The sequence below is a fragment of the Tenrec ecaudatus genome, chromosome 18 (assembly GCF_050624435.1).
Source record: "Tenrec ecaudatus isolate mTenEca1 chromosome 18, mTenEca1.hap1, whole genome shotgun sequence".
Classification (NCBI taxonomy): domain Eukaryota; kingdom Metazoa; phylum Chordata; class Mammalia; order Afrosoricida; family Tenrecidae; genus Tenrec; species Tenrec ecaudatus.
The window spans coordinates 19,488,297-19,514,064 of NC_134547.1; the positions used below are offsets into that span (position 1 = coordinate 19,488,297).

Genomic DNA, 25,768 nt, shown 5'->3' on the forward strand with positions numbered 1-25,768 from the left:
GTGGGTGTGGCCTGCCGAGGATTAGGGACAGAGCCCACAGTAAACAGATTCAGGCAGGGGATGGTGGTGGTGGTGGTGGTGGTGGTGGTGGTGGTGGTGGTGGTGGTGGTGGTGGTGGTGGTGGTGGTGGTGGTGTGTGTGTGTGTGTGTGTGTGTGTGTGTGTGTAGGGGAGCTTTGCCCAAGAAGTCGAAGTAGATGGGCAGGGCTGGGAGCCGCTGCAGAAAAGATTTCATTTTGCAAAGGGAGTTTGCAGTCCAGGTGGAACCAGGGGTGCTACCTAGAATGCCCTGAGCTGCCGAGTTCCGAGAGAGCATTTCTGCAGTGGGAGAAAGCTCTTGTCCAGAAAGTTAAAGACACCGAGCAGCGAAAAAGTGAGAGACAAAAAGTAACAGGAGAATGAACCAAAGATGAATGAGCCTGCATTCCACGAGGAAGGAGGAGACAGACACTTTTCAGGGTAGTTATTTGAGCTGGTTTTTAACCCTCTCAGCACGATGCAAACACATAGGAGGGGTGCTCCACTTAAAGTGAGACCATCCAGGTGCTCACCTGACTCACAGGTGAGAGCTTTAATTAGATGCAGACGTATATCTACATATATTAATATAGATTAATTAAAAACCATTCATTCCCTCCTGAAGATGAGAAAATATAAACAGACAGTTGCCAGGGGGAAGAAAGTAAAGAAAAACTCCTTATGGGCAGAACTTACAAAGTGTTTCTTGGATGCACAGATTAATTATCCATCCAAATACACATTCCGGCTCCCCAAACTCCAGGTGAAACTGTTTCAAGTCCTTCAACAAAGACACGCAGCTTGGCAGGTTGTCTATTTTAACAGCACTGCCAAGCAGGTAAAACCTTAGAAAGACAAAAGATCCTCCAAGGCCCCATGAAAAGGGCAGTAGAAAAAATTAAATCAGGAGAACTGAAAGCCCGACCAGACCTTTTTCTGTCTAAGGCAAGAGGTTTAAAATTGTTATTTCTTTTTACAAACACAAAGAAACCTACCTTCCAAGGGTTTACGCTCTTGCCAAGGGCCCTGGCAGACTGATTCGTGTTCATCCAGTCTGTGCAAATCCACTCCACGTTCTTTAAAAAATACCACACAAAGGTTTTACATTGATAAAACAAAAAGTGCTTGGTCCTGATTAAAATTCATTTACTGTTAGCCAACAATTTAAGCCTGCCAGTAGAAAGCACAAAAATAACAGCCCAAACAAATGTTTTTGTTTGTTTGCCCAGACGTCCAGTCCGTCAGGTCTGTGACTGCGAGGCTGACAACCAGCAACGCCGACACCTGGTGGGAGGAAAGGAAAACACACACACACACACACACACACACACACACACCAGAGTTGCAGGAGACATAAAGACATTACACACACACACACACACACACACACACACACACACACACCTTTACATAAAGAGGACAATAATTACACTGACCAAGTTGAACACAGAGACAAACAGCCATGGCTAGCCAAACCTGAGTACCAAACTTGTTAAGTGACTGAAAGACAAGCTGCCAATCCAACAAGCCACCGAACTTGTCGATTCACCTAGCTTATAAACCAGTTGCCAATACAAGGCACCAAATTGTGGCCAATTCAACAAGATACCAAACCAGTTGCCAATTCGAGGCGCCCAATGTATTCAGTGACAGTCTGAAAAGCCAAGCCACCAGCTCAACAAGTTACCGGACTCCTCAGCCAGCGTCCTGGTGAGAAGCGACCCGGGAAGAGTTCAGACCGCATCCAGTCCCCTTCCCAAGTCAAACCAGAAGACCGATCCCACAGTTCAACTTACCTCCGGAGGAACAGAAGACCAGGCCAAATTCCAAAATTCCAGCATCCCCAGGCAGCTGCTCAACTGGGAAGGTAGGAGTCTGGGGGTCCCTGACAAGACCAGGGACGCCTCCCCTGGAGGTCCCACGCTTCCAGGAGCAGCTGCGGCGGAGGCATTTAGACACAGTGGCCGTCCCGGTCAGGGAACCAAAATGTTGCGGATTCGAATAAATGACAGCCACTGCAATGTTTCGATAATTTAGAAGAGTCTTTATTCAGCTATAACCGGACTGCTAGAATCTAAAAGAGATTCTTTGATTGCAGTCCCGAGTCCACATTTCAGTCCATCTTTTAAAGGCGAAAAACACATTTATCCTTTGTCTAAGACTTAAGCAAGTGTGAACAGAAGCAGAAAGCAAAATGAATGCTACCATTCTTTAGGGTTAGGGAGCATTACAGGGTACAGATTAATGATAATGTTCTGACAACTTCAAGAAGAGCAAGGATGCATTAGAAGGTACATTCCTTATCATAAAAGAACCAATACCAACATCGACGACAGCATCCTGGTTACCGTAACAAGATGAACTATACGATTCAGATGACAACATCCAAGGGAGCAATATCGAATCAGAACAAACGATATATGGAAGAATGATCGAAACTAATTGTAGTGTGCAGTAACATGGGAGTACAATCTAAAATTAATCACCTGCAGAGACTTTCCCGTAAGAGGAGGGAGAATGGGCAGGTTAACTCGTAGTCAGCTTTCTGAGACAGAAGGCAAGAACAGGCAAGTTACTTAGCAGCTGACAAAAATGGAGTTTCTTTTGCTAGTCTGCCTCACATGATACTGGGATGGGAGGAAAGTCAAAGGAAAAAGAGGAAAGAGCTAGCAGGCAAAGGCCATTTATAGAGGTATAAATACAGGCACATACATATGTAAATATATTTATATATGACAATAGGGACATAGATATATACATATATTTATGTTAAATATTAAGGTAGCAGACAAACATTGGACCTCTACTCAAGTACCCCCCCTCAACGCAAGAACACTTTGTTCTAATAACCTGGCGTTCAGTAATGCTCACCCTCCCTACATGATCGCTGATGACAAGATGTGCGCATAAGCAAATGTGGTGAAGAAAACTGGTGGTGCCCGGCTATCAAAAGATATAGCATCTGGGGTCTTAAAGGCTTAAAGATTAACAAGCGGCCTTCTAGCTGGGAAGCAACAGGCCCACATGGAAGAAACACACCAGCCTGTGTGATGTTGACAGGCTCAGGCATCAGAAGACCCCAAACAAACAATCATATCAATGCAAATGTGTGTGTGGGGGGCAATCCATACATCCATTGTGTCAGAGTGGAGGGGGGCAGAGTGGAGACCCAAAGCCCATCGGTAAAAATTGGACATCTCACAAGGAAGGGATGAGCCAGCCAGGGTGCAGTATAGCATCGACAAAACATACAGCATTCTTATAGTTTGTTAACGCTTCCCCCGCAAAACCATCACCGCTATCATGACCCCAGTCTACCTTACAAATCTGGTTAGACCAGAGCATGTACACTGGTACAGATAAGAGCTCTCAACACAGAATCCAGGAGAGACAAACCGCTCAGGAACAGTAATGAGAGTACCTGTACTAGGAAGGTGGGGGAAAGGTGGGGGGAGAGAGGGGGACTTGATTGCAATGATTGATGTGCAACCCCTGCACCCCAAGGATGACGAACAACAGAAACAGAGGCGAAGAGAGAAAGCAGACGGTGTAAGATAAGTAATTTATAATTATCAATGGCTCCTGAAGGAGGGAGGGTGGGAGAGGGAGGGACAACAAAGAGGAGTTGATACCAAGGGCTCAAGTAGAAAGAAAATGTTTTGAACAGGATGATGGCAACGTATGTACCAATGTGCTTGATACAATGGATGGATGGATTGTTACAAGAACTGTAAGAGCCTGTGTCCGTCTGGGTACTTTAGAGAAACAAACCGACAGAAGCTCATGTATAAGAGAGAGTTTTATATAAAGGTTAAGTGCACATCAAGAAAACATCCTAACCCAGTGCTGTCCAAGCCCACAAGTCCAACATTAACCCATATGTCCAACACCAATCCACAAAGTCCTCCTCCAACTCACAAAACACCCCAAACTGTACACGTCGAGATGTTGGGCTGGGGGAGGTCCTGCTGTGCATCTCCTCACCCACGACCACACAGAAAACACAGACTCCGATACCACACGGCTTCTTGTCTCAGGAGTTTATTTGAAAAAAATTAAGTTAAAAATAACTTAAGTACAAAAATATACATTTGATTGTGTCACAGTTGGAAACTGCACACATATAAAAATAGTATTTGGTGGAAACCATTTGATATAAATATATTTATAAATATAAGAAATATATTAGTAAATATAATAAATAACAATAACAATGCAATAAGAATGTAAGAACACTGGTCCGTGCTCATGTCCAATATCCAAGGCCGCAGAGGGCGGGATGGGGGAGCTGAGGGCTCAGACACACTGGTCTCCGCTGGCGACGCATTTCAGGTCCCCTGAGAGCAGGCGGAAGAGGTTCGATGTGACCCAGGCCACCAGGCAGCTTTGGGACTCCTGTGTGGGTGGAGGGTGGGCGATGAGGCAGTGGTCTCCCACCATCGGCCTCCTCCCGACTCAGGACCCTGGCTCCCCCCTGCCAGTCGCTCACCTTCTTCTCGGCCTCCTGGAGCCTGTGCAGCCAGCGGTGGAGGCGGCCCCGGGCCTGGGGCCCTGCTGTGGGCTGAGCTGGGAACTGTGGGGAGGGAAGGGGTGGTGTGAGGCAGGGCCCGGTGGCACAGGGGTGGGTCCCACAGGGCCAGAGCCCACAGAAGGGTCTTGGGCTCCCTGAGGACTCACACATGCCAGGAGCTCCGAGCGGATGTGGCTCAGGGTGTGAAGAGGCCTGTCCAGGAGCGTCCCCAGGGCTGACCTGTCCACCGCCTCTAGCACCTTCAGGGTCAGGGTCAGCTCAGCCTCCAAGGCCACAGGGCGCTCCCACACCTGAGGAGAGAAGACAGAAGACAGGTGAGCACTGCGCCTGAGAGAGAACAGGTGAGGTGGGCAGGTGAGTGGGGACAGAGAAAGGAAGGAGTGAAGTTGGCAGGTAAGGGCGACAAGTGAGAGAGGGCACAGATAATGTCCCCAGGTGGGGGCTGTAGGGTTGGGGTGGTGTAGACAGGGAAAGAAGAGGGCGACACGGGGAAGGAGAGGTGAAGGTCCCACTTAAAGTGCAAGGCGGACAGGTCCAGGGGAGAAGGGGCGTCCCTGGCTCTCCCAGCTCACCTGCAGGTGTCTCAGGTTCCAGTTCAAGGGGAAGAGAGGGGCGCTGCAGTACCAGGTCTTCAGCAAGGGGGACATTTCCTAGAGAGCCAGGGCAGAGGTTAGCGCTCAGTGGCAGGAGGCAGGTTGTGAGCTCACTGTGGCAGGATTGGAGGCTGTCTGACCACGGGAGGGGCAGGATGGCTCACACAGGATGCTGGTGGAGACCGGTGCCCTGCAGGACCTGGGCGGCATTCTGCAGCTGGTCTCTGATCGCATGGAGGTTAGCCCAGTGGGGAGAGGGGGCCAACCCAGGGAAGGGGAGGTGCAGCTCAGCCCCCTGAGGGAGACCACAGAGAGAACCCACAGAGGGAAGGGGGTGGTGGCTGGCTCACAGCAGGAGGGCACAGGGGAACTCACCAAGGCATCTTGGGCCTTCTTGAAGGCCTGCAGTTCCCCTGGGGACAGAGACTTGTACTCGGTGATGTGGCAGCGCCTTGCATTCAGGGGGGCCCTGCTGGGTGGGGGTGTGGGAGCCGCTCCTGTCACGGTCAGCAAGGGGGCCATCAGCATCAGGGCCAGCAGGGAGCCCACGGCCATATCTGTGTGAGGGAGGAAGGCAGAGGTGAGGGGACTGGGAGGACCGTGGGGGCTCAAGGCAGGTGAGGGGCACGGGTCCTGCCAGGGAAGACTCACCTCGCTTCATTTCTGGTCTGCTGTCTGTCAGGAGGAGGGGGTGCAGTGGCTGCTCTGCGGCTGTCACCGGGGTGGGTCTGTCTGTCTGTCACTGGTTAGTCTGAAGCTCTGACCTGGGTCTCCTCCTCTGGGCCTCCTGGTCTCTGGCGGTGTGTCTGGAAGGCAGCTCCGTGGGGCACAAGACACCTGCTGTCGGGGCCCCATGGTGCCGCTTTTAACCTGCAGGAGCCGGCGAGCCCACTGATGTAGGAGAAGTGAAAGCTGGCCACAGGTTGACACCGCACACGGAATCCCCACCCTGGGGACACCCAGATGGGAGGGGCGGCCCCAGGTAAGGGCATGATGTCAGAATCGAAAGAGAAATTGACACTGCTGAGCATTCCAGGCGGGCCTCCAGGGAGAGGAGGAAGTGCTCACCTGGGCAGCTTCAGCAGCCCTGCGGGGGGCCTGCCAGGGCTGGGGCCTGGCTGGGCGGGGAGGGCTCTCCCTCCACAGGCTGCTCCAGGGGGAGGGCCGCTTCTGGGAGAGGCTGGAGCTGCTGAGAGGGAAGGAGGTTGCTGAAGGTGAGGAGAGACTGCAGGCCAGAAGCCAGACAGCCTGACCCAGCCCAGGCCTGACAGAGGAGACCAGCTGTCCCCCACCTTTCTACTCCTGATGTTGGGGCTGGGGCCGGGGGGGGGGGTACAGTGTGTGTGTGTGTGTGTGTGTGTGTGTGTGTGTGTCTTAAAATCCTGAGCAATAAAAGACTTTGGAATTGGGTCAGGATCAAGCACTTCCAGGGGAACAGGTAGGTTTGGGACAACCTCATTCATTCATTCAACAAGTGCTTGTTCTGCCCTACTGTAGTAAGCAGTGTCCACAGTGGCAGGGTGAGCGCTACCAACACACACAACGAAGGGGTGAGAGGGATGCTAGAGGAGGGACAAGCAGGAGGGAGAGCCCAGATGTGGGAGCAGTGTGCCGCCATCAACTGGCTCCAGTCAAGCACATTTAAGAAAAGGCCTGAGGGAGGGGGGCATGGAGTCAGGTGAGGATCAGAGGAGAGAACTTTCCAGACAAAGGGAATCTGAAGCCAAACTAACCCACAGCCCCCAAGTCCATTCAGAATCGCCGTGAGCCTGTGGGGCCGGGAAGAGCTACCCCTGGCTGATTCTGAAGCTGTGTGTCTTCAGAGGGGTGGAAAGACAATTTTCTCTCCTGGGTGTCGGTGGGTTGAAGCCACTGACCTTGTGGTTAGCCCCCCAACAGGTGACTCCGGGGTCCTGCCCAGGGGCTGGCCAGTGCCGAGTGCAGACCCACATTGGCTATGGGGCTGCCCCCACAGTGGACTGCTGACCAAGGGAGACTGGCTTGCCTATATTGTCAAGGACTGTAGTGGGCCAGAGTTCAGACACCTGCCTAAGGTCTCAGAGCCTATGAGTGGCTGTGCTGTTGGACGGACACTCAGACAGCACACGGCCTCTCTACTCATCTGTGCCCTGCTGGAGGGCTCCGGGACCCCGAGGGGATATGTTTCTTTTTTTTTAACAATTTATTAGGGGCTCATACAATTCTTATCACAGTTCATACATATACATACATCAATTGTATAAAGCACATCTGTACAGTCTTTGCCCTAATCATTTTTTTCTCCTCTTTTCTTTTTTTACATTTTATTAGGGACTCATACAACTCTTATCACAATCCATACATATACATACATCAATTGTATAAAGCACATCCATACATTCCCTGCCCCAATCATTCTCAAGGCATTTGCTCTCCACTTAAGCCCCTTGCATCAGGTCCTCTTTTTTTTCCCCTCCCTCCCCTTTCCCCCCTCCCTCATGTGCCCTTGGTAATTCATACATCGTTATTTTGTCATATCTTGCCCTATCCGGAGTCTCCCTTCCCCCCCTTCTCTGCTGTCCCTCTCCCAGGGAGGGGATAGGTTTTTTTGGAGGCAAGAATGGGTGGAGATATTCCTGACACTGGGCTCTACCCCAGCCCCCTCTTTCCCTCACTCAGAAGTCTGAGTGTTTCAGCGCCCAGAGCAGGCCCGGGCTCAAACCAAGCGCTGTTGTATTCCTCCGTTTGGACCCAATTGCAGGACCCTTAAAACAGGGCAGCGGGAGACTCTGCCAACCAAGACCAGACTTGACAAAGACGTGTCGCAGCCCTGCAGGGCGGAGCGCAACGGCCCCCACTGCCTGCCCAAGGCTGTGAATCTTCAGGGAAGCCAATTGCCATCTCTTTCTCCCAAGGAGCATCTAGGATATCAAAACTCCTGCTCCTTCTTTAGCATCCAAGCCTCGCAAGCACCCCCAAAAAAGACCCTGCAGGAGACCGTCCACCTCACCAAATGCTGCACATGAGGACCGTGCCTCAACGTCCCTCGACACCGAGCTGTTTTCCTTAGAAAGACGTTTGCTGGAGACAAAGGCTGGGCCTCTGCCCTCACTAGCTCTGTGATCTGGAACAGACACGTGCCCTGGGACAACCGCTAGCCCACAGGTTGGGACAACTGTGCATGCGCGCCCATATGGATAATTGTTCACACCGAATTGCGTGAGATGTGCTGTCCATGTAATTGCTAACATACAAGTCGCCGATATGCATGTCTGATTACCTAAAGGAGATCTTTTCCTGGGAGCGCAATACTTGAGAAACATTGTTTCAGCGATGTTACTCATTGACAGGGAGGTGGGAGAATGCAGTGTCTGCCTGTGACACCATGACTCCGTGGCCGTCAGGATTGCAACTCAGAACACCGATTTCCTAGTGCGGCCTTTTAAAAAATTAAATATATAAATAAAATGCTTAGTGGGCCCCAGGGGAAGGGGAAGGGGGAAGGAGGAAGGGGTCCCAAGCAGCTCTGTTGTCCATGCACTAATCCCAACACCGTTTGTTTCCCGTCGTGGTCATCCTGCCCACACGTGACATCACTTCTCCAGTTCCCTGTCCATCTGTCCCCTTACCCTCCTCCTTTCCTCACCCCCTGACCTTTGTCCTGGGACACCTGCTGTCCTTTCGGTCTCTCATTGATCAGTCTAAGGCATGCTCCCCTGATAGGCTCCCCAGAAACTGGTTCAGTTTTTGCTGAAAATTGAGACCTGAGGTGAGTTTATTTTTAGACCTGAGGTAGGGACCAGGGCCACAGGCTGTGTGTGTGTGTGTGTGTGTGTGTGTGTTCCAATGGTCTCTCTGACCAGTAGGCCTGCTCTGGCCTTTATATTGTCGCTCAGCTTCTTTTTGCTGGAAAGTGCGCCTTAAAAGGATCCCGCTGGAAAGCATCACGGTGAATCGCCCAGCACCCACGGTCTTAGCCTCAAGGCACAAGGGACTCTCACAGACCAGGCGGGCAGCAGCCTGGGACTCCGTTATGGTGACTTTTTCACTTCCGATTGGCGCTGGGAAAGAGGTCTCCAGAGGCAGAGTGAGGCTAGATTCACAGTCTTAGAATCTCAGACTAGGGTGTTGAAGGTTGAACTAGGTCCTGCCGTGGGGTGGAGGGTGGACCAGGAAACACCCTGAGGCCAGCTGGTCCCCACCAGGAGGCCAGCAGCCAGGCAGAGCCCGCTCTATGCCCAGCCAGGACTCTGGCATAGTCACAGGATGCATCCTTGGAAATCTCTCCAGGTGCCTGTCCTCCTAAGAACATGTGGTGGAGTTCATGGCTGCACGAGGACCTAGATCACCTGGGGCTTCCCTTGCCCATTGGCTGCCAGTGGGGAAACTGAGGCTGGATTCCAACGGCTTTGATCCGTGAGCATCTTAGAGCGGTCAGACGCAAGGCCCCCGAGTTCGCCACTAGCCTCAGGTCCCTGGACAGCAGGCGCAGCAGACTGAAGATCGTACTGGCTTCGCGGCACTGTGGCGAGTCCTGGGAGCCGGGCGAGACAGAGCAGGCCTGAGTCTGGAGTGTGACACCTTCCTGACAACCCCCCAAGAGGCCAGCCTGGGGGCCTGCCAGCACGGTCCTCCCTGCAGTCTGACCACTCACGTCTCGGCGTGCTTTGTGGTGCCTCCGCGGTGGCCGGAGAGACTTTCTCGACCAACCTGGCTGGACCAGCTCCAGCTAGAGGTGGTAGAGGTGGGACAGGGTCAGCCAGGCACTGAAGAGCCCCCCTCCCCTCACCCCCCCGGGCTCCTCTCCAACCCTCAGTTCCACTCCATGTCGGGGGCGGGCACGGAGCCGGTGGCACTGGGTTTTCCGCCAAGCGGGGCGGATTCACACACCCAGCGCGTGCCACCGACGGGGGGCCAGGGCCCCGGTGCCACTCACACAGGCTGCCACCTCGAGCCCCGCGGCCGCCAGCAGCTGCAGGACCCGGCCGGTCCCCGGGAGCGGCTTCGGGCGTCGCTGACTGCTCAGCACCCACTGAGCGTCCGCGAGATCACGGGCCACCTGGCGGAGCCCCTCGCAGGACTGCGGGGACAGGGCTGCACTTAGATAGGGGACCGAGGTTGGGGGCTGCGACCCCCATCCCCCGCAGGCACCCGGAGCTCACCGCGGGCCTGGGCGGCGCCCTCCGGAGGCGGAGAGAGCAATTTTGAAGCCTCCAGCTCAGCGTTTCTTCCTCCTGCGGGACCAGTGGAGGTCAGGTGGGGCTGCACCTGACCCCTCCACCGACCTGTAGGTCCCCGGGCTCCTGGTTCGGTGGAGTCTCCCCAAGGAGGAAGGGGTGGGGGGAGTCTTGGGGGCCTTGGAGCAAAGGCTGTGTGTGTGTGTGTGTGTGTGCGCGCGCGCGCGCGCACGCACGCACGGGCGCGCTCTCATGGCAGTAGTGACCTGCTCAGAATTCTGGACTCCGAGCTGGGACATGCCCTACCCACACCCGGCCGCTGGGGCTGCGAGGGTCCTTTGGGACCAGATCCTGGGACACGCAGGGAGCCCAAACCTCACTTACATAGCAGTCACTCAGCTCCTTGACTGCGGCCAGCGCCGTGGGGGCGAGTGAGCGATAATGTGCCAGAAGGCAACGTCGGGGCTCCCCCATGCCGGGATTGGCCACTCCGCCCACTGTCACCAAGAACCACAGCCCCAGGGTCATGGTGGCTGTTTCCCGCGAACCCATCTCTGCTCCTGCAGGAGGCGAGAGCCAGGTCAGGACAAGGGAGGACCCGCTTGCTCTGTTAGACCCCGGCAGGACTACTTGGGAGGGCGCTGGCACAGAGGGACTGGCAGGGTGCCACAGGGACCCCCCCCTACCCTGCGCATCAGCCTGACTCCTCACCTGCAAGACTCCCGGCTGCTTCCCTCAGCCTGCCCGGTCTGCCCTCTACAGCCCACTGGATGGTGTCCGGAGCGGTGTCCCCCATGGGCAGCCGAGTCTGGACCCTCCATGACGGCTTTTATGGGTCTACTGGTGTGGCATTGGGATTTCCCTTCCCGGCTCACCTTTCCCAACATCACTGCTGGCCAGCAGCTGAGTTTTCCCAACGTCACTGCTGGCCAGCAGCCGAGTGGGATCCCTGCTGGAGGCAGGACTTGGCCGCCTCTGGGCCTGTCCCAGGGATGGCTCTGTCCCAGGCCAGATGCCTGTCTGTCTTGGAATCTGTTTGTCTTTCTCTTTTTTTGTTGCTATGTCCCCTGCCCTCTAAGAACAAATAAACCCGGCGCTTTCTAAGCGCAGTTTCTGCCAGCTGCCAGCCAGGACCTGGCTGTGGTACCCATGTAAGTATCCGGACTTTTCTCTTATTTCTTCCCCAGGGGTGCGGTCAGGTCATCCAGCTGCTGCCCCTGTCCCTGCCTCTGAGCCAGTCTGCCTGTGGCCCGGAGGGTCCTCTCCTCAGGGAAGCCAGAAGTCTCCAAAGTAGCTCTTCTCTGAAGAGCTGTCTAGCTGCCATGTTTTCATTGCTGTATTTCTTCTCTTTGGCCCTTTACTATTTGTAACGACATGGCGAGCTTACTGTTGGAAATGGAAAATGTGGGCACGCTCTTCTCGGCCACTGAGAATAACCAAAGTGAATGTACATGGTGCATAAGCTACCCGTCGTCACCTCTCTGGGTGTATTTTCTGCCTCATTTTCTCAGCAACCCTGTGAGGTAGGTCCCTGCTAGGGGCTGCCCCCAGACCATGGAGGCCCAGAGAGAGCAGGAACTCTGGCCTGCAGCTGTGCACTGGTCTGGCCACCTGCGTTGTCCGTGACACGCTGCCATCTCCCAGCTATGTTGACCGATGCTAACAGCGGTTAACCAGTCACCTAGTGGCACAGAGGGTTATGGTTCAAACCGCAAGGGCAGCAGTTTGAAACTACCAGGCGTTTCTCAGAAGATAAAGCTTCCTACTCCCTTAAGGAGCGGCAGGCTCAGAACCCACAGGGGCAGTACCTCCCTGTCCCACAGGGATGCTCTGCATTGGTGTCGACTCGATGGCCGTGCTTTTGGTTTGGATTTTGCTAACCAGAAGGTTGGAGGTGCCTCGGAAGAAAGTCCCGGTGCTCTAAATCCAAGAACTCAATCATGGACATTCCAGTGGAGCACATCCTTACTCTGATGCCTGTGGGGTCACCATGGGTCAGGGTGGGCTCCCGGGCAGTGGTCTGACCCTTGTCCAGGGGAGCAGAAGCATGCCCTGGGCAAGTGGGACCACACTAACCCCACCAAGGGCATTTCAAATGACTCTCATCAAGTTTGTGAGTAAGCAGTCATGACGACAGATAAGTAGTGATGGTTCTCAAGGACCCCTAGTGGAGCACCCATGAAGCACTCAATGGCTCCAGAAGTTTGTTGGTCCAAACACACCCAGTGGCTCCGAGGGAGAAAGACCTGGTGATCTGCTTCAGTCAACACCATGGCCAAGAAAATCCTGGGGGACATTCTGCTCTGCTGCATGGAGTCACCCGTCCACTCAGCAGCACTGCGAATAAATGAACAGCGTGTGCTGGATGACCAGCCTGGGGCACTGTGGGTCAACCATAGCAGTTCCAACTCTCCATTGCTCCTGGGGAGAAAGATAAGGCTGTCTGCTTCCATAAAGATCCACAGTCTCAGAAACTAACCTTGAGGTTGGTAGTTCGAGCCCACCCAGGAGCATCATGGAAGAGAGACCTGGAACTCTGCCTGCATAAGGATTCAGAAAAACCCAAACCAGACCTGGGGCCACCAAGCCAATTTGGATGTAGCGACCCTAGAGGATAGGGTAGAACTGTCCCGGTGGATTTCTGAGACTGTTACTCTTTACCAGAGGGGAGAGCTCCAGCTTTTCCCCCAGGAGCAGCTGGTGGTTTCGAACTGCTGACCTTGAGTTAGCAGCCCAACACGTACCCACGACACCACCAGGGCTCCATAAAGAGCGTAGCCAAGAACATCCCATGTTTATGCGGAAGCACGTGGGGTCGCCATGAGGTGGACCCCACCCAGCTGCGATGGGTTTGGATGTCTCCTACACCTCCGCACTAGCCCTGGTGGTGGAGTTGGTTAAGAGTTGGACTACTCACCAAAAGGCCAGTGGTTCGAGTTGCGAGCTCTGAATTTTGATTTCTAGTCTCCTAGGGGCAAGAGAGTACATTTCAGTTTGCTAAAGTCATCTTGGGATGTTTCTGTTCTGACAGGACTAGCTAACCGAGACATCTTTGGTTTTTATGACTCATTGAATTCTCTCGCCTTCACGCCAGCTTGAGTCAGGGTTGGAGTTATTTGTAACCAACAGCGACCTAACTGATAGCCACCACGGCACGGAAATAAAACCACGTCTTCGAAGACCGAGAAACCAGAAGTGAAATTAGGAATCGCGGAAGTGTGGGTGCTGCAGTGGGAGAAAACTCCCAGATACAAACGACTAGCACCTAAGGAATCATCTCTAAGCCTCACAGCCCAGGTTATTGACTTTGAGAAGTTAGCCAAGTAAATAGGTGGTTTTTGGTGGTGGGTGCCGTTGAGTTATACAACAGAATAAAAGATTTTCCAGTCCTGCACTATTCTCAAACGGGTTCCTGTGTCTGAGCCTGTGTTAGTCTGGGTAAACGAGGGACACAAATCCACAGAAACTCATGTGTCTAAGAGAGAGAGTTTTATATAAAGGGTAAGTGCACATTAAGAAAGCATCCCAACCCAGCACTGTTAGCCCACATGTCCGACACCAATCTACAAAGTCCTCCTCAATATCACAAAATACACGCAATGACGCCGACTGCAGGAGGAAAGCCGAATCAGTAAGCAGGTAAGCATCTCAGCGCTGGCAGGAGTCTCCACACGGCTTCTCCAGCGCCCAGAACTGCATCGGGGTAGGTCCATGTGGCTTCTCCTCAGGGACGTCTTGCAGGAAGTGAGCCTTGCCAGCTGAAGCAGGGAACTGGCTAAGGCAGCCGCACCCTGGTCAGACCATCAGAAAGCTAGAGACCCGAGAACTAGAAAGGCGAGCCCCACAGAGCCATTTATCCCTCCGCCCTTCAATTAACCCCACGTGTGCTTATTGGCCAGCTTAGCACCATAAACCTTAACTATCTCAGAGGCCCTTGTTGCAACCACTGTGTCGATCCATCTCGTTTAGGGCCTGCCTCTTCCCAATTGCCTCTCTACTTTACGCAGCAGGATGCTGCTATAGTTTATTGTGCCAGCCTGGCCGATAAACATAAGTAGGATTAACTGAAGGGCAGAGGGATAAATGGCTCGGTGAGCCTCACCTTGCTTGTTCTGTGCCTCAGTTTAAAGTGGTTTGTCTCTCTAGAGAACCCTGTCCAATACAGATGCCCTTTCCCATGGGCATGTCCGACGTGGGCAAGAAGTGTGGCCATCCTCGCCTGTAAGGAGCATATGCTAGCTGTACTTCTTCCAAGACAGACTGGTTTGTCTGTCTGGCAGGCCGTGGCCCTCTCCGTGTTCTTCTTCAGCAGCATCGTTCAGGTGCAGCAAATGCCGGCACATACTGGATTCACGCGGAGTGGAAGCAGCCGTCAAGACATCCTGCGGTGTATAGTGTGAGGAAGACCTGCTGACAAAGACCTCTGTCGAGTGTTAAAGAATGAAGCTGTCATTCCGAGGACAAGGTGCTCCTGATCCTCGCCACGATCTTGTCAGTGGCCTCAGATGCACTTGAATGCTGGACGATCAACAAGGTTGGCCAGAGAAGGAGCGATGACTCGGGGATCAGGGTGTTTGTGAAAAATCGCACAAGTACCGTGGGCTTGTATGGGGGGGAAGGCCTGGAGGGGATGCATCCCTATCTTTACTAACCTCTAACTGAAATATCACAGTTCTTTCCATCATGATGGTAGGTAGCAAGCCGCAGCAGTACTAACAGAAACCACGACGAAGACACACACACACACACACACACAGTCACAGATGTTTTCTGCACATTGCAGATGCACAGATCTTGAAATGTAATTTATGCTTCTCCCCCCAGACCTATTGCTGTTGAGTCAGTCCTGACCCATTGCTACCCTACATAGGGTTTCCAAGACTGTCCATCCCTGCAGGACACGACAGCCTCATTGTTCTCCTAAGGAGCAGCTGGTGGATTTGAACCACTGACCTTGCATGTAGTAGCCCAACACTTACCCAACAGCCCTACCAGGACTCCCTACTGTACACTCCTTACTACTTCCAAGGAGCCCCTGTGGCATCGCGAGTTAGCCTTTGGACCTGCTAACTGCAAGGTCAGTGATTCAAAACCATCACCACCAGCTGCTCTGCAGGGTACAGATGCAGTTTTCTACTCCCATAAAGAATTCATCCCAGAAACCCACAGGGGCGGTTCTAGCCTGTCCTACAGGGTTTCGGTGAGATGGAAAGGACAGAGTGGCGGTGAGGGGGGACAGACGGTGCGAGCTTTCTGCTTCTCTGGTTTTCCCTGCTGAGGGGAAGCTGCTTGGCAGACACGTTTAATGGACCAGAGCCTCCGCTCACCCCTGAGCTCAAGATGGCCACTAGTTACGTACGAGCAAGCCCCAGCTGCTGCTCAGGCGCACTTGGTCTTCACCCTCCTCCTCTGGAGTCAAACAAAGCAGTCAGACACACACAGAAGCCTGCTCCTTAAGCTAAAGACTAGTCACTTTGAAAATAAAATCCCTTGGGGTGGGGGACCAAAACCCAAACCCTGATAAAAGTCATTGTGCACATAAAATAAAATGTGGGCGAATCCTAGCCCTCCGTTGATAATTGCACTTCTGCATCCCCTCGGGAAATCCTGGGCACTACAGGCGGAGGAGAAGTCAAGCTAGGTACAGCCGAGTGACTGACTGCTCATCCCCGCGCTGAGGATGCTTGAGACAGGAGAGCTCTTTGTCACAGCCTTGGAGCACATCCCCTGCCTCTATGGCTTCTACTCCTTAGCCGTCAGTAGCAATCTCCCCTCCCCTCGCTGCCACCACCAGGGTTCATTGTCAACATCTTCTGGGAGTCAAACTTGTTCCCCAATGGGAGTTCCAGAACACTGGATTGCGCTCACGGAGTCAGAGGCAGTTGTGCAAACAGAACAAGGGGATACCGCCTAGTTTAACATCAGGAAAGGTGTGTGTCAGGGTTGCATCTTCGCACCGTGCTTGTTCAACTGTATGCTGAGTTAGTTAATTGTGCCAACCTGGCCGATAAATACTTGGGATTAATTGAAGGGCGGAGGGATAAATGGCTCGGTGAGCCTTGCCTTTCTAGTTCTAGGGTCTCTTGCTTTGTGATGATCACACCAGGGTGCAGCTGCCTTAGCCGGTTCCCTGCATCAGCTGGCAAGGCTCACCTCCTGCGAGACATCCCTGAGAAGCCACATGGACCTACCCCGATGCAGCCCTGGGTGCTGGAGCACCTGTGTGGAGACCCCTGCCAGTGCTGAGATGTTTACACATTCACTGACTCGGCTTTCCTCCTGCAGTCGGCATCATTATGTCTGTTTTGTGAGATGGAGGAGGACTTTGTGGATTGGGGTTGGACATATGGGTTGATGGGTTAATGTTGGACTTGTGGGCTTGGGCAGCACTAGGTTGGGATGTTTTCTTGATGTGCACTTAACTTATATATAAATCTCTCTCTTACACATGAGTGTCTGTGGATTTGTTCCTCTAAAGTACCCAGACTAACAGATATGCTGACCAACTAATCAGAGAAGCTGAACTACATGAAGAAGAATGTGGCATCAGGCACAGGGGAAGCTTATTCACCACCTGCGATATGCAGATGACACGACCTTGCTCGCTGAAAGCGAGGACGACTTGATGCACTTGCTGATGAAGATCAGAGATCGCAGCCTTCAGTGTGGATTACGGCTCAGTGTAAAGACAACCCAAACCCTCCTAACTAGACCAACAGGTAACAAGATGATCCATTTGGGGAAAGGTTGAAGTTGTCCAGAATTTTGTCTGGTTTAGAGGAGCCACAATCGATGCTCATTGAAGCAGCAGTCAAGAGATCAAAAGATGGATGGTGCAAAGAAAACCTGCTCCCCAAGTCCTCTTTAGTTTATTGAAAAGCAAAGATCTTGTTACATTGAGGACTAAGGTGTGCCTGACCCAAGCCATGGTATTTTAAATGGCCTCTTATCACACTACATATGCATGTGGAAGTTGGACATTTAATGGACAGTTGATGCATTTGACTTGTCTGGCGAAGACTGTGGAAAGTCCCCAGGACTGCTGAAAGAAGTCCCGTCAGAGTGCTCCTTCGAGGCAAAGATGGGGAGACGCTGTCAGGAGAGACCAGTCCCTGGAGAACGACATTATGTTTGGTAAAGGGGAGAGGCAGCCCAACAAGAAGAGGACTCTCAAAGAGGTGGATTGACACCATGGCAGCAACATGGCCCGGGAACACTTGTGAGGTTGGCACGGGCCTGGGCACAGAGAGTCACTATGAGTCAGAACACATCCCATGGTCCCTAAGAACACCACCTCTCAGTCCCAGTGGACAAGAGAAACAAATCCATAGGAACTCATGTGTCTGTAAGAGACAGTTTCATTTAAAAAAAATCACTTTATTAGGGGCTCATACAACTCTTATCACAATCCATCCATCCATTGGGTCAAGCACATTTGTCCATTCGTTGCCCTCATCATTCTCAAAACATTTGCTCTCCACCTAAGCCCCTGGCATCAGCTCCTCATTTTCCCCTCCCTCCCCGCTGCCCCCTCCCTCATGATCCCTTGATAATTTATCAATTAGTATTTTGTCATATCTTGCCCTGTCCGACGTCTCCCTTCACCCACTTTTCTGTTATCCGTCACCCAGGGAGGAGGTTATATGTAGATCCTTGTAATCAGTTCCGCCTACCCTACCCTCCAAGTATCTCCACTCTCACCACTTGTCCTGAAGGGATCATCTGTCCTGGACTCCCTGTGTTTCCAGTTCCTATCTGTACCAGTGTACATCCTTTGGTCTAGCCAGATTTGTAAGGTAGAATTGGGTAGTCATGATAGTGTGTGTGGGGGGTGGGGGAAGGGGAGGAAGCATTTAGGAACTAGAGGGAAGTTGTATTTTTCATTGTTGCTACACTGCACCCTGACTGGTTCATCCCCTCCCTGCGACCCTTCTGTAAGCAGATGTTCAATTGCCTACAAATGGGCTTTGGGTCTCCACTCCACACTCCCCACCTCATTCACTATGATATGATTTTTTGTTTGGATGATGCCTGATACCTGGTCCCTTCGACACCTCATGATCACATAGGCTGGTGTGCTTCTTCCATGTGGGCTTTGTTGCTTCTGAGCTAGATGGCTGCTTGTTTACCTTCAAGCCTTTAAGACCCCCAGATGCCATATCTTTTGATAACTGGGCATCATCTGTTTTCTTCACCACATTTGCTTATGCACCATTTGAAGAGACAGTTTTATATAAAGGGTAATTGTATATTAAGAAAGTATCCCAACCCAGTCCAGTCCAAGCCCATAAGTCCAATATTAGCCCATATGTCTGATACCAATCTATACAGTCCTCTTCAGACTCTTGAAACATGCAATGATGCTGAGTGCAGGAAGGTCACAGGCCAGTGGGTGGGAAGTCTTGTGGATCCAGTGGTGTGGTACGCATCTCAGTGCTGGCAGGGGTCTCTACATGGCTTCTCCAGCTTCAGAGGTCTGGTTGCATCAGGGTAGGTCCATGTGGCTTCTCCAGCTCAGGGCGCTAGCAAAGTTCCATGTGTCTCGTGAGCTGCAATGTCTCCCAGGGAGTCAGCAGAGAGAGAAAGTGTCTCCCATCTCCAAGAAGGAAAATCCAGATTTCCCAGAATTCTCAGGAGAAAGCCATGCCCATGCAGAGGCCTCATTGGCTATGATGTGATTGACAGACTAAACTCCACCCCTTCATTCTTAAACTGCAAATTAACAAACGATTCTATAACCACCACACTGCTTTATCAGAACATTAGGAAAAGCACCAATACCCATCGATAGGGTTGTTCAAGGAGCCTACTAGCCTACATGCAAGGTTACATAATATGATGACAGGGTGACCCTCCTGCCTGCCCTTCTGAGTCTTCTCCTGGCTTCCCCACCCTCCTCGGGGTCCTCAGTAGCCAGCTTTGGGTCTCTGGTTGAGTCTAGGCCATGCGAAGAATCAAGGAGAGGCATTGTGAGATCCGGGTACTCCTTCTCAGCCTGTCTTCCTACAGGGGTCCGTGGGCGGTTGAGGGCTTGAGTCCACTCTGCAGCCATCTCGCAAGAAAGGTTTGCTGAACACCTGCCCCCAAACTCAACCATTAAAACGGGGGTGCAGAGTTCTGTGCCAACACCCATGAGGTCACCATGCATCCAAGTCCACTGAATGGCAGCTGGCCCTCCCAGCAGGCTCCCCACGACTGGGCTGATCTCCCAATCGAGCTCCCTGGCGGCTCCCGGGGTCCAGTTACCACGCCACTCCAGACCCACTGCTCGGAGCCTTTCACCAGTCCTGGTCACTTCCCTGTACGCTCCAATCTCTTTGTAAATACTCCCGGTATTCAACCTACCTCCAATTATCCTAAATTGATCGGACCATCTGTTTCCTGCTGGGGCCCTAACTGCACCGTGTAATTAAAGATATGAGAAGATGTAAATGAGCGATAATGATAAAACATAAAGTGCAGGCTGCCAACCTGTATACAGCCTGGTTCCAATTTGGGCGAAATTGCTGAGAGAAAAGGGCGGGGTGGGGGGATGGGGAAGCAGGGTCGTTCGTCCCTGTTCAAAGGGTTGTGGCCTTCAAGACGTCTTGAATTCTTTGTGGGTTTGACTCTTTACGCAGAAGGTTTCTTTGACAAGGACACACATGATTCTGTCCAGGTCCCATTTGTATGCCTTGGGGAAGATGGTCCAGGGGCTGGATGAGAGCTGAGTAGTTTTCTTCTCTCCTTTAAGCTGTTCTCTGTGGCTCCAGCTGGCTCCCTTGGATATTTGTTGATTAGACGATTGGAAAAAGAAATATTCGATCTTATTTTTAAAGAAAAAGAGAGACCCCCAAACTGTGGTCCTTAGACATCCTCCAAACCTGGACCTGAACCCACTCCAGGGTCACCCCTCGGTCCAACCGTGAGGTGAAGGTACTGTTGAATCAGTTACCACTCAGAGCGACCTCCTGGGTTACAGAGCCAAACACTGGCAGGGTTGGACCCACCTCAAGATCGTTCTAATGTCTGAGCCCGCCCGTCATTGCAGCCACTGTATCAACCCATCCCTAGCGGAGGGCCTTTCTCTTTTTCACTGCCCCTCTGCTTTACCAAGCACGATGTCCTTCTCCAGGGACTGGTCTCTCCTGATGACATGCCCAAAGTACGTGAGATGAAGTCTTGCCCTCCTGGCCTTGAAGGAGCATTTTGGCTAGCCTTCTTCCAAGACACATCTGTTTGTTCTTTGGGCAGTTCCGGTACCTTCAAGATTCTTCATGGGTACCATAATTCAAAGTGGATGGATTCTTCCTCCCTCATCCTCATTCAATGAGAAACGGATAAAAGATTGAAGTGGTCAAGGATGCCCTCTTTCTGGTCTCCACAATCGATGTTCATGGAACATCGAGAGATCGAAGGATGCCTTGCACTGGGTAGACCTGCTGCAGGAGGCCTCTTATAAGGAGTGAAAGGCTGGCAAAGGTGTTACTTTGAGGCCTAAGGTGTGCCTGACCCAAGCCAAACAGTACACACGAGAAACATACGTACATCCCCTTGATACAATCGAGGCCAGACTCAAAGGGCAGCATCTGCCCCAAGACAAAGCTTACAAGGCTTGAAAGGGCAGGCAGGAAGGACCAATCGGCACAGGGGCCCCAGGTATTTGCTCTGTAAACTTCCACCCAAACCACAATGAAAATAAGAGTAAGAGACAGAGAGAGAGAGAGAGAGAGAGAGAGAGAGAGAGAGAGAGAGAGAGAGAGAGAGAGAGAGAGAGAGAGCGCCTGGCCTGATATTTGCTGGAAAAGCAACGAGCAGAGTCAGATATGGTCAAACTGAGGGGGAGATTCATGGGTCGGGGTTGTAGGGCGGGTAGTCCCAGGCCTCCTCCCAAGGGCCACGTCTGAGCCACCTTAGGAAGTGCTCCCCTCTGTCTCACTGACTCTCAGCTTTAGCAAGACTGGTGTCCTTCTCCAGGGACGAGGCCTTCCTGATAGACCTGTCCCTGGACTTGAGACCAAGTCTGGCCATCCTCCTTCCAGGACTGCTGCCAGTCTGCAGGAGAGTCAGGATTCTTCTCCAGCCTCATAGCAAAGGCACCAAATCCTCTCTCTCTCTTACCCCTTATCCAGTGTTTGCGCACCTAGGAAGCGATGGAAAATATCCTGGGTTAGGGTCGGCTCACCTTGAGTCTCAAGGTCATGCTAATAGGTGGAGAGGTCCTTGGGCACCAGATTGGCCAATGCAACACATTCCTGGATCCTTTCTCTGCTGCTTCCACGAGGGTTGAGCATGGCTCCAAGGGCAGTGGAAGTGTTGACGACGCCAATCTGCTCTCTGTTGAACAGGCTGTTGCTTACCGGTGCAGTTACAAGGATGTCCATTTTCTTGAATCATTTTATTGGGGGCTCTGACAGCCAGCCAGCCATTGGGTCAAGCCCATGTGTAGACATGTTGCCATCATCATTTTCAAAACATTTTCTTTCTACTTGAGCCCTGGGTATCAGCTCATCCCCGCGCCTCAGATGTTCATTCATTTGAGGTCAAGGTAAAATACACTGTGAAAACCCGAAGCCTTTGAACCTCATGAGCAAGTGCTTCGAGTCTTCTTGGCTTGCGGCAAGCAAGGCGGTGTCACCTGCGGGCTGCAGGTTGCTAGTGGATGTTTCTCCAATCCTGATACCCTGTTCTTCTTCCTAGAGGCTAGCTCCCCAGGTAACCTGTCCTCCTCCAGGGGGGTGCAGTCCGGTTAAACGGCACAATCCAGATGTACATCTTCCCTGGTTTAGCCCGGGCAGTAGCCCCTTGTTCTGTTCCAATAACTGCCTTTGGCCTATGTACAAGTTCTGTGTGGGCATCATGACGTGTCCTGGGGTTCTGGGCTCTGAAATGGTCGCCGTTCTTAGGATGAAAGGGGTTGGCGTCAAACTCAGCGACCCATCTGTCTGGGAGCCTCTGCTTCCAGCCCAGCGCCGTCTGATCTCAGCAGCGATGGCCCCAATGTCCCTCTGCTGAACACGGTGAAGGAGACAAAAAGAGGGGTGTGAACAAAAGAAAAGGACGTGGATGGAGACGCTGAGGGAGGACAGGGGTGGGATTACCTATGGAGGGGCCAAAGGGAAAGGGGAAGAGACAGGGACAGAAACCGGCCCTACCGTCAGAGGCCAGGGGCAGAACCATCCCTGGCACAGGCGCAGAGGGGCAAAGTCCCCTTCGCAGCAGGGATCTCACACAGCCGCTGGCCAGCGCTGATGTTAGCAAAGTTGACCCGCAGGGGGAAGCTCCGATGTAACGCCGCTGGACCCGTAAAAGCTGTCTGGAAGGGTCCGAGCTGGCTGCTGAAAGCGGACACCCTGGAGATGACCCAGTGGGCTGTAGAGGGCAGGCCCAACTGCGGTCTGTGGCAGGGGAGCAGCGAGAGGTCGCAGGTGAGGGACCAGACACAAGCGCAGGGTAGGAGAGTCCGCGAACCTGTCTGTCCCTCTGCGCCTGCCCTCTCTGCAGCAGTCCTGCAGGGGCTAAAACTGGGAGCAGCTGGCCGGTTCCTTGGCCTCCAGGACCTCCTGTCTGGATTCAAGCATCTTAGCTGTGGTCACCCTGCAGCTATGGGTCTTGGTGACCGTGGGCGTGGCGGTAGAACCCATTGGGGATTAGCCCAACGTTGCCACCTGTCACCCTCTCCTTCACTGGCCCCCAAGGTGCTGGCTGCTGCCCGGGAGCAGAGGGACCACTATGTGTCAGGACACAGACTCAGTTCAATCCGGCAGGTGGAGGGTCCTGGGGCTGTGGGCACACTGGTCTCAGGCCAGGAGGAGCCCAGCACTGGCATTCCAGCCTGACCTTTTCTTGTCCCTCAGGAAGAGGTGCCCCTGAGCTGGACGGCATGCGACTGCTCCTTCTGCTGCCAGGGCGCGTCACCCAGGTCCACAGGGAGGGCCGGGCCCCTGCTGGGGAGGTACATTCCCAGATCCCAGGCCCCTCTCTAAGTGTGGCCCTGTCCCCACAGTCCGGCCAGGGGATCCGCCACGGGGCGCGTGACCTCGAGATGCCCAGTCTGTGAGCAGCCAGCAAGGCCGAAGCCACCCCCAAGACCAGCGCCCTCCCCCTACCACCTCCCAGCATCAGGAGTAGAAAGGTGGGGGACAGCTGGTCTCCTCTGTCAGGCCTGGGCTGGGTCGGCCTGTCTGGCTTCTGGCCTGCAGTCTCTCTCCTCACCTTCAGCAGCCTCCTTCCCTCTCAGCAGCTCCAGCCTCTCCCAGAAGCGGCCCTCCCCCTGGAGCAGCCTGTGGAGGGAGAGCCCTCCCCGCCCACCCAGGCCCCAGCCCTGGCAGGCCCCCCGCAGGGCTGCTGAAGCTGCCCAGGTGAGCACTTCCTCCTCTCCCTGGAGGCCCGCCTGGAATGCTCAGCAGTGTCAATTTCTCTTTCGATTCTAACATCATGCCCTTACCTGGGGCCGCCCCTCCCATCTGGGTGTCCCCAGGGTGGGAATTCCGTGTGCGGTGTCAACCTGTGGCCAGCTTTCACTTCTCCTACATCAGTGGGCTCGCCGGCTCCTGCAGGTTAAAAGCGGCACCATGGGGCCCCGACAGCAGGTGTCTTGTGCCCCACGGAGCTGCCTTCCAGACACACCGCCAGAGACCAGGAGGCCCAGAGGAGGAGACCCAGGTCAGAGCTTCAGACTAACCAGTGACAGACAGACAGACCCACCCCGGTGACAGCCGCAGAGCAGCCACTGCATCCCCTCCTCCTGACAGACAGCAGACCAGAAATGAAGCGAGGTGAGTCTTCCCTGGCAGGACCCGGGCCCCTCACCTGCCCTGAGCCCCCACGGTCCTCCCTGTCCCCTCACCTCTGCCTTCCTCCCTCACACAGATATGGCCGTGGGCTCCCTGCTGGCCCTGATGCTGATGGCCCCCTTGCTGACCGTGACAGGAGCGGCTCCCACACCCCCACCCAGCAGGGCCCCCCTGAATGCAAGGCGCTGCCACATCACCGAGTACAAGTCTCTGTCCCCAGGGGAGCTGCAGGCCTTCAAGAAGGCCCAAGATGCCTTGGTGAGTTCCCCTGTGCCCTCCTGCTGTGAGCCAGCCACCACCCCCTTCCCTCTGTGGGTTCTCTCTGTGGTCTCCCTCAGGGGGCTGAGCTGCACCTTCCCTTCCCTGGGTTGGCCCCCTCTCCCCACTGGGCTAACCTCCATGCGATCAGAGACCAGCTGCAGAATGCCGCCCAGGTCCTGCAGGGCACCGGTCTCCACCAGCATCCTGTGTGAGCCATCCTGCCCCTCCCGTGGTCAGACAGCCTCCAATCCTGCCACAGTGAGCTCACAACCTGCCTCCTGCCACTGAGCGCTAACCTCTGCCCTGGCTCTCTAGGAAATGTCCCCCTTGCTGAAGACCTGGTACTGCAGCGCCCCTCTCTTCCCCTTGAACTGGAACCTGAGACACCTGCAGGTGAGCTGGGAGAGCCAGGGACGCCCCTTCTCCCCTGGACCTGTCCGCCTTGCACTTTAAGTGGGACCTTCACCTCTCCTTCCCCGTGTCGCCCTCTTCTTTCCCTGTCTACACCACCCCAACCCTACAGCCCCCACCTGGGGACATTATCTGTGCCCTCTCTCACTTGTCGCCCTTACCTGCCAACTTCACTCCTTCCTTTCTCTGTCCCCACTCACCTGCCCACCTCACCTGTTCTCTCTCAGGCGCAGTGCTCACCTGTCTTCTGTCTTCTCTCCTCAGGTGTGGGAGCGCCCTGTGGCCTTGGAGGCTGAGCTGACCCTGACCCTGAAGGTGCTAGAGGCGGTGGACAGGTCAGCCCTGGGGACGCTCCTGGACAGGCCTCTTCACACCCTGAGCCACATCCGCTCGGAGCTCCTGGCATGTGTGAGTCCTCAGGGAGCCCAAGACCCTTCTGTGGGCTCTGGCCCTGCGGGACCCACCCCTGTGCCACCGGGCCCTGCCTCACACCACCCCTTCCCTCCCCACAGTTCCCAGCTCAGCCCACAGCAGGGCCCCAGGCCCGGGGCCGCCTCCACCGCTGGCTGCACAGGCTCCAGGAGGCCGAGAAGAAGGTGAGCGACTGGGAGGGGGGAGCCAGGGTCCTGAGTTGGGAGGAGGCTGATGGTGGGAGACCACTGCCTCATCGCCCACCCTCCACCCACACAGGAGTCCCAAAGCTGCCTGGTGGCCTCGGTCACATTGAACCTCTTCCGCCTGCTCTCAGGGGACCTGAAATGCGTCGCCAGCGGAGACCAGTGTGTCTGAGCCCTCAGCTCCTCCATCCTGCCCTCTGCGGCCTTGGATATTGGACATGATCACGGACCAGTGTTCTTACATTCTTATTGCATTGTTATTGTTATTTATTATATTTACTAATATATTTCTTATATTTATAAATATATTTATATCAAATGGTTTCCACCAAATACTATTTTTATATGCGTGCAGTTTCCAACTGTGACACAATCAAATGTATATTTTTGTACTTAAGTTATTTTTA

At 53.7% G+C, this 25,768-nt stretch overlaps 3 protein-coding genes across 3 annotated transcripts; 1 reads left to right on the plus strand and 2 right to left on the minus strand.

The window, feature by feature from the left end:
• Positions 1-4,313: 4,313 nt before the first annotated feature.
• On the minus strand, positions 4,314-5,802 carry LOC142431635 (interferon lambda-3-like). The gene is made up of 6 exons (XM_075536649.1): positions 5,793-5,802; positions 5,517-5,698; positions 5,121-5,198; positions 4,695-4,838; positions 4,507-4,590; positions 4,314-4,412 (listed from the first exon to the last, which is right to left on the minus strand). Exons 1-6 carry the CDS (start codon positions 5,800-5,802, stop codon positions 4,314-4,316), a joined length of 597 nt encoding a protein of 198 aa, XP_075392764.1.
• A 417-nt stretch (positions 5,803-6,219) lies between these two features.
• Positions 6,220-10,825, minus strand: LOC142431636 (interferon lambda-4-like). Its single transcript, XM_075536650.1, has 6 exons — positions 10,682-10,825; positions 10,283-10,354; positions 10,057-10,200; positions 9,775-9,849; positions 9,526-9,654; positions 6,220-6,366 (listed from the first exon to the last, which is right to left on the minus strand). Exons 1-6 carry the CDS (start codon positions 10,823-10,825, stop codon positions 6,220-6,222), a joined length of 711 nt encoding a protein of 236 aa, XP_075392765.1.
• Positions 10,826-11,671: 846 nt separating this feature from the next.
• LOC142431637 (interferon lambda-3-like) lies at positions 11,672-25,533 on the plus strand. Its single transcript, XM_075536652.1, has 7 exons — positions 11,672-11,738; positions 23,134-23,328; positions 24,149-24,330; positions 24,649-24,726; positions 25,009-25,152; positions 25,257-25,340; positions 25,435-25,533. The coding sequence occupies exons 1-7, from the start codon at positions 11,672-11,674 to the stop codon at positions 25,531-25,533; spliced, it is 849 nt and encodes a 282-aa protein (XP_075392767.1).
• The last annotated feature ends 235 nt before the right edge of the window (positions 25,534-25,768 follow it).

What these genes read in the sequence shown, in the direction of transcription:
- LOC142431635 (XM_075536649.1), bottom strand. An exon ending in AGAAGGCCCAAGATGCCTTG is followed by an intron (nt 5,199 to 5,516) that starts GTGAGTTCCCCT and finishes CTGGCTCTCTAG; the next exon opens with GAAATGTCCCCCTTGCTGAA. An exon ending in GCTCGGAGCTCCTGGCATGT is followed by an intron (nt 4,591 to 4,694) that starts GTGAGTCCTCAG and finishes CCCTCCCCACAG; the next exon opens with TTCCCAGCTCAGCCCACAGC.
- LOC142431636 (XM_075536650.1), bottom strand. Translation starts at nt 10,825, where the DNA reads ATGACCCTGGGGCTGTGGTTCTTGGTGACAGTGGGCGGAGTGGCCAAT. An exon ending in AGGAGCTGAGTGACTGCTAT is followed by an intron (nt 10,355 to 10,681) that starts GTAAGTGAGGTT and finishes CTGGTCCCGCAG; the next exon opens with GAGGAAGAAACGCTGAGCTG. An exon ending in GGCTCGAGGTGGCAGCCTGT is followed by an intron (nt 9,850 to 10,056) that starts GTGAGTGGCACC and finishes TACCACCTCTAG; the next exon opens with CTGGAGCTGGTCCAGCCAGG.
- LOC142431637 (XM_075536652.1), top strand. Translation starts at nt 11,672, where the DNA reads ATGGCGAGCTTACTGTTGGAAATGGAAAATGTGGGCACGCTCTTCTCG. An exon ending in GGCCACTGAGAATAACCAAA is followed by an intron (nt 11,739 to 23,133) that starts GTGAATGTACAT and finishes CTTGTCCCTCAG; the next exon opens with GAAGAGGTGCCCCTGAGCTG. An exon ending in GGAACCTGAGACACCTGCAG is followed by an intron (nt 24,727 to 25,008) that starts GTGAGCTGGGAG and finishes TTCTCTCCTCAG; the next exon opens with GTGTGGGAGCGCCCTGTGGC.